Here is a 7137-nt window from a genome sequence, read left to right as displayed (position 1 = left end):
CATAAGCTTTCATCATATCAAACTTCTTAGCACAAAAAATATATGTAAGCATTCGTAGACACATACGATGTTGTTAGTTATTAACCTTCCTAGCACAAATGTTGATTGTTCATCGAAAATAATATCAAGCAAAATAATCTTAAGTTTGTTGGCTACCACCTTGGATGCTATCTTGTAAAGAAATTTGCAGAGACTAATAGGTCTGGAATGTGTCAACAGGGATGGGTTCGTTACCTTCGGGATTAGTACGAGGACCGTGTCATTAATACATTCCCCAAAACACCACCTTTGAAACCTCATCACCACATATGTCCCACTGCCTTTGATAAAAATGCGTTAGGAAGCCAGCATGTCCGGGTGCCTTGGTGGGGAACATCTGGAACAAAGCTTTTTTTTACTTCTTCTTTTGTGTACGGTGCACATAGGGTCGTGTTCATCTCCTGTGTTACCTTGTGCGGTACATGCAAGAGGACTTGATCAACTCCCTGGACCCCTTCTGACGAATATAGTTTCTTATAGAATTCGGAGACCATTTGTTTCAATACAGTTGGATATCTACCCAAACTCCGAGGGCATTAGAGAGCGCGTGGATCATATTTTTCTTTCGCATCAAGCTCGCGCTCATATGGAAGAACCTTGTATTTCTATCCCCCGCCGAGAGCCAATCTAGCCTAGATCGTTGTCTCCACATAATCTCTTCGTGGTGATAAAGTTCCACTAGCTTCTCATTGATTTTTGATCTCTGCGTGAATAGGGGAGCTTCTTGCAGGAACATTGCACAAGTTCGCCAATTCCCCCTTGAGCAGTTTTATATGCTTTCGGATGCTGCCAAAGGTGTCCAAATTCCACTCCGAAAGGATTTTCGAGAGTGCCAAAAGCATCCCGCGAAGGCCATATGCCGTGTGTTCAGGTGGTACTTCATTCCATCCTGCAGTAACCATGTCATTCCAAGTCTCGTGAGATGCCCACATGACCTCGTATCAAAAATTACCTCCTGGATGTACTTGTGCCTCCTCTAGCTCAAGCAGAATTGCTGCATGGTCGGCCGCCGCCGCCGTCAAGTGTGTTAGGCATTCCATAGGGTATCTAGTGACCCAATCCGCGTTTGCGAGGGCTCTTTCCAGCCTCTCCCGAGTGTAGGAGCCCCCCGCCACTTTTTTTCTCAAAAGTCCAAAAATGGCCTTGTTAGCCTAAATCGAGCAACATGCAAACATCAACCGTATCTTTGAATCGCTAGTTCCGAGCGTTACTGCGATTAGCAACTCCAACATTTTCTTCTGGGCATAACACTTCATTAAAATCCCCCAAGCATACCCATGGGAGAGGACTCAAAGTAGCTATCCCCATCAAAAGATCCCATGTTTGGTGTCGAAGGTTTGTGAGCTTCACCATATACACAGGTTAATCTCCATGGATCATGACCTCCCTCTTCTATCTTTGCATCTATATAATAAGCCGAATCACCCAAGATCTCAACTCGAATGGAATTATTCCAAAAAAAAAACCAATGCCACCACTTCTACCTTGACCATCTACTGCATAACTTTTATCATATCCCAAAGTACTAGCTAGTGCTTATACACGTGTTCCACTAATCCGTGTTTCAACGATGCATAACACGGCAGGGACAAACTTCCTCGCGATATCGCGAAGTTCCCACTGCCGCAGCTTTGCCCACACCGTGACAGTTCCAGCAGAAATAACTCATTGGGCTCGGAGGCGACCATCCAGAGGGCCCGCCAAAATGCTTTTTGCTGTCAAGGTTGTGCCATCTTTACCGTCTTGACCTGTCCTGGTTCTCTTGGGATTTATCTTCAGAGGGGGACTCATAACTGTAGCTCCAGCTGGAACAATCGCTAACTGTAGCTCCAGCTGGAGCCATCATTGTTTGATCGAGACCAAAGGGTCTCTTCTACGAGTACTTTTGTTAAAAAACGTCAAGGTATACCGGAAGAAAATTTGGGCCTGCTTTCATTTAGGCCCAGCCTGGGTAAGGACACGGTCTGTGAACCGAACCATGTGATCGCCGTCACAACGGTTCGACCCCTGTGATCGCCGATCAGATGCCGATGCCGCAGAAGAGGCGCCGCCGCCGCAGGAGGTCTCCTCGCGAAGGACCCTCCCGCCGGCGCCGTGGTGAAGAAGGCGCATCATTATCTGGATCCCTTGTCCACTCGGATAGCAGCCGCACGACATCCAGCGCGCCGCCGTCCGGATCCTTGGACGAGCCGCCGGTCGCCTGGCCGGCCCGCCAGTCCAGGTACCATGAGATCCTCGCCTCGCGCCTCGCCCGGTTGCAGTTACAAGCCGGCGTCGCCGTCGACAGACCAAATCTTCCTTCGGATGAAATCGTCCAAATCCTCGCTCGTTCTAATTTCTATGACGATGAGCTGCGGGCTGCCCTAGTAGAATATCAAGCCCACAGGTTCTTGAGCGAACCCCAAGGACCAGATGTTGGAGATACATACTTTGGAGAGGACTCGGGCGATGATATCACTGCGGAGGAATTCGCCAAGTACTCCGGACAACTAAAGACTCGCAGACCTGCTGAAATTGACACTAAGACTGGACTGGATCAAGAGCAGTTGGACAGCCTCCTTGCCAAGTATAAACGTTATCGCTTCAAAGCTTACCTGGTTAGTCCCATATCACCACACCTATCTGTCTATCGCAATCAAGAATATACACCATCTTATCTACCTTATTCGTCTGTCCATCGATCTGTGTAGTTGTTGTTAGGAAAGCCTGTCGACGAGCTAGAAGAAGCTGCATTGGAATCCAAGTACCCTATGGAGCTTGCCTTGGAGAATGACTTCTTCTATCCTTGCCATCATGATAGCGCCTTTGGCTGGTATTTCGACTCCGACCTCTGTTTACTTGCAAACTTGAGCGACTACCAGCGGCTAGTCCTTCCTAACCGTGTAAGTATATCTGTGTATTCACAACTTTGAACTGAGTGATGCATATACACTTAATCTGTGCTCATGCGGCCAGTAACCAATTTCTTCTTCTCTTCTTACCTTTGAATGGGTGACCACAAATATTTCTCTAACTGCTTGGTTAGTTAATGAATGATGACTGCAATTTCTCATTGTTTTTATAGCTTGGCTTTGTGTGAGTAACCTCTTTGTTCCAGGGGCTTGAGGTTCTTGCCGAAATGCAAAAATAAAACTATGAACGTCACATCCTCTGGAGATTAAACACGGCTTAAAATATGTGTGTTTGCAATAAATTATGGAAAATCTCATAAACTGTGCACGGTAGAAGAAAAAGACAAAAGAATTATAACTTCTTCCCTGAGAGTTTATTATACTGATGCATTTTTTGCACGGAGCAAGTCCTAAAAAAATCACATGCAGACAACTCCCAAATACGAGTACCATACTTTTTCTGTATGTGTAACCAGATTTTTGCCTGATATCCCTAGGCCCCATATATTTTACATGTTACAATACTGTTTTTTTTTGGAATTTTTTTAAGTGCGAAAGTACTGTAACCAGTGCCCAGCTTGTTATTCTCAGGACAGCTGTGATATGCCGCTTCCCTTCCTTTCTGGTGCAGGCTCGGAATGAGTATGAATATGACAGATGGAGTCAGTACAAAGCGTTTTATAACACCCCTGATGCTGATAGAGAGTATGTGCTGTACTGGGAAAAGATGGTCAAGGAAATGAAGGTATTCATGGTGCAATGATCAGCCAGTCCAAGTTTAAAACTCTGTTCAGTAAAAAAGAAATTGGACTAACAACCTTCTCTTCTTAACAGTGGCTTGAAAATCATGTGCTTAAAGATTTTCTCGAGGTAGGCCTATATGACCTCTCAAAACCATGGAATGACAACTAATCTTACATACGCATTGTAGCATCACAATAATTTCTCAGTTCTACTATTTAGTGGGAGCCAATGCGCTGTAAAGGTTTCTACCAATCAGTTAAGATTGTCAGTGGGTTCACCAACATTGATTTGGATCTAGCATGTCATGGTTTCGAGGTACGATTCCTTTGTCGCTTGCTCATTTAGATGGTCAGCTCTAGTTATGATTGTATCTAACAATTGCAATCTTTTGATTAAATTTAGGAGTATGTATGGAGGACTCGCCTTTATCGTCTGTTTGTGGAAGGTCTTGACCGTGCCTTTCTTGAGATTTGGAAGCGGGTCAATGAGGGTCAGGTCAGCATTGTACATCAGAACTAACAACAGTTTATAATTATTGATCGGGATTGCCAATGCTTTCTAACCCTGTATATGCTTGGTGTTGGTGTTTTCTTCTTTGTTGGACAACTTCTAGACGTCTTTCAGAGATGCTCTGCAGGATGTTTACAATGAGAATGTGGTTCCATCGTGCCAACATACTTTGAAGGCTGAGCTGGAGCGGCCCGGCGGTTTTTTGCAACTGGAGCGACAAGTAGGTTCTCTTTTTGTTCATAGGAGTTCTGTATGTGTTTTCATTGGTTAATTATTAGTATCTCTTACAATGCAAATGCTTTAATCATCTTTCCTTGCAGTTCCGCCGGTGCACAGAAGGCATTAGTAAGGAAGTAAATGTAAGTATAGTATGGTGTGGTCTAGCAATCCATTGGAATCTGTTACTATATATAATCATCGTCTGATGTCTCTCCTTGGTGTATGTATATATATATAGCTTCCAGATCGAAGAGTCCAAGAGTTGATTGCACAGGAAATTAATTACAAGGTCGGTTGTATAGATATTGGAAGGCAAAAATTATTGTTTGCCCTTGCAGGTTTTGTATGTAATAATAGCTCATTCTTTTCCAATTTCAGCGTGCGTTACCAAAGACGTATGCACAGTACGCCAGGAGGAAGCTCCAGGTTGCAGAAGTCTTGGGAATCATTCCCAGGGCCGAGATACCAGCGTAGCTGTGTTTGTTTGTTGCTGGCGTCCGTGGTGATCTCTTGGCATTAGATGCCCATGTACATGTGGGCTTTATATATATGACGTGCCCTTTGAGCAAATTGTTGATACGTTACCCAGCTTATTAAAATGTGCCTCGAGATCCGCCACGATATGGTTCGTACTATGGAATTGTGGGATGGGATCTTTTGTTAAAGAAAACACTTTGGGTCACTGTATTCATCAATCACAAACAGGTCATTGACATGGATAGAAATAACATTGATAGGCTCACCCATGTTCTCAAATTCAAGAGTTGTCCCAGCATCCTCACCCTCATCCTCCACATCATGTTATGCGGGATGACACAACATGTCATCACCTCCCACAAGGTCTCCGGATTGCATTGTTTAGCAGGTTACAAGAGATGGTCGACGACGTGGCGCAGTTCGACTCTGATGGGATGGAACGGGGCTCGAGCTGGCTTGCGGGTACCCAAAAAAAGGGCCACGGAGATGCAGCGACCCCAGTTGCCAGTTGCCGGCTGTAATCACGGGCAGCGGCGGCGGCGACTGTTGTTACAAGAAGAGTTGGGGATCCAAGTCGGGGCGAGTCAGGCGGAGAAAGAACTATCCACCTTTTCCGGTCCTCTCAACCCTGCTAGCTTAGTTGTCGGTGCCCAATCAACATTGACCGCGGTCAAAATTTCTTGACCAATGCAAAACCGGGACCAGGGTTGCGCTTTGACCCTTGTGGTAAGTTGAGAGCGTATTTTGACCAGTTTCGGAGTTTAAGGTTGTAAATTAAACATAGTGGTTAGTTTGGGATTGAAATGTGGATTTTTCTCAAAATTTATTAATACAAAATGCTAGGCACCCTATCTTGACAATTTTCAGATGAATTTTAGTTGCCATTTGCTGAAAATTTGTCCAAATGCACAATAGGAGACATGCCTAATTGTGTTTGGCGCCCTCCTCTGCAGCAAACCCTGGTCCGCCGGCTGCCCAATCACGTGCGATCGCCGGCGGTCCACCAGGAAGCACGGCGGCGACCCCGCCCCGTCATCTCCACAAAGCCCTGGCTGATCGTGGACCAGATGCCGCACAAGAAGCACGGCCGTCGCGCAGGGGTCCCGCCGGTGCCACAGTGAGGGTGCATCGCTGCCTGGCTTCCCCGTCAAAACTTACTCGTCGGACGGCGGCAGCAGCAGCCGCACGAATGCCGGTGACCACTGACCACAGCGCCTCGCCGTCCTGATTCCTCGACGAGCCACCGGACACCGGGCCAGCTTGCTGTTACGAGTCCAGGTACCATGAGATCCTCGCGTCGCGAGATGCTCCTATATGTCTATCGAGATCAATTAAGGACAGTAAAACTGAGCCTAAACCCAGCCCTCACAGCGATTTGAGTTTTAGGCCGTCCAATTTCGTGATCTGAGAGATTCTGGCCATCAGATCTCATGGTAACACAATCTAACCCGCACTCTGTTTAATCTGGCCCAGCTGTCATGTGGGCTGCTCCTCCAGAGGCCGAAACGAAGGCCTCTTGTGCACTGGGCCTTCGGACAGCCGCCAGGCCCATTCCAACGCAAAAGGACTCCAATACTGGGCTTGCGAGCGTGTCCTCCACTCCCGATTCGGTTGCGTGAAAAAAAAGTCTCGATTCCAGCACAGCGGGAGCGACCGCACCGAATCCATCCACCCCGGGTTGTAGGAGCAGAGAAAAGGCAATTCATCCGGTCTTCTCGAGTGGAGACGCGGTCGAATCCATCGAGTCCGGATTCCAGGCGCTCAAAGATCCAATTCATCCGGTCCGGATTTGAGCCGCACAGACGAGCCGCCGCTTCGGTCGATGCGGTCCACCTGAGGTGCGTGATGGACCGAGGCAAGTACATTTGTGCGCTGAGATCGACCGGAGAAGCAGGATCCGGGTCCAGACGTTGCAGTCCAGAGCTGAAGCGAAGAGGCGGACGATGCGGTCCGAGTCCTGCCGATGCAGTTGAGAGCTCAAGCGACGAGGCACACGATGCAGCTAAAGAAAATTGGGGACGAGGGCGATAATGGCAGATGCCTCGTCTGCATGAAACGGCTCTGCTCTCTCTTGAATCTCGCAATCATGGCCTATTCATGCCTGGTAATGTTACAATCGTTTCCTATGGTCAGTGCTACTATATAATGCTTCACCCCTGCGAGTCTTTCCACACCCTCTACACTCGGCATCAACATCTTATTCAGCATCATGCTCAGGTATCTTTCCTGTAAATTACATGAAAAAATTACATTGTCC

At 47.1% G+C, this 7137-nt stretch overlaps 1 protein-coding gene and 1 long non-coding RNA gene across 2 annotated transcripts; both read left to right on the top strand.

Moving 5' to 3' along the window:
- The first annotated feature begins 2063 nt into the window (after nucleotides 1–2063).
- On the top strand, nucleotides 2064–4877 carry LOC125547321. The gene is made up of 9 exons (XM_048711243.1): nucleotides 2064–2636; nucleotides 2730–2921; nucleotides 3562–3675; nucleotides 3765–3800; nucleotides 3894–3989; nucleotides 4077–4169; nucleotides 4288–4404; nucleotides 4505–4543; nucleotides 4782–4877. The coding sequence occupies exons 1-9, from the start codon at nucleotides 2064–2066 to the stop codon at nucleotides 4875–4877; spliced, it is 1356 nt and encodes a 451-aa protein (XP_048567200.1).
- LOC125546229 lies at nucleotides 4335–4922 on the top strand. Its single transcript, XR_007300494.1, has 4 exons — nucleotides 4335–4404; nucleotides 4505–4537; nucleotides 4642–4692; nucleotides 4782–4922. It is a non-coding gene; the product is annotated as an uncharacterized LOC125546229 (long non-coding RNA).
- Nucleotides 4923–7137: the final 2215 nt, after the last annotated feature.

Source organism: Triticum urartu, chromosome 3 (genome assembly GCF_003073215.2).
Source record: "Triticum urartu cultivar G1812 chromosome 3, Tu2.1, whole genome shotgun sequence".
In the NCBI taxonomy this organism is placed as follows: Eukaryota; Viridiplantae; Streptophyta; class Magnoliopsida; order Poales; family Poaceae; genus Triticum; species Triticum urartu.
The sequence above is the reverse complement of the archived record's forward strand: the minus strand, read 5'-3'. Positions and strand labels throughout refer to the sequence as shown.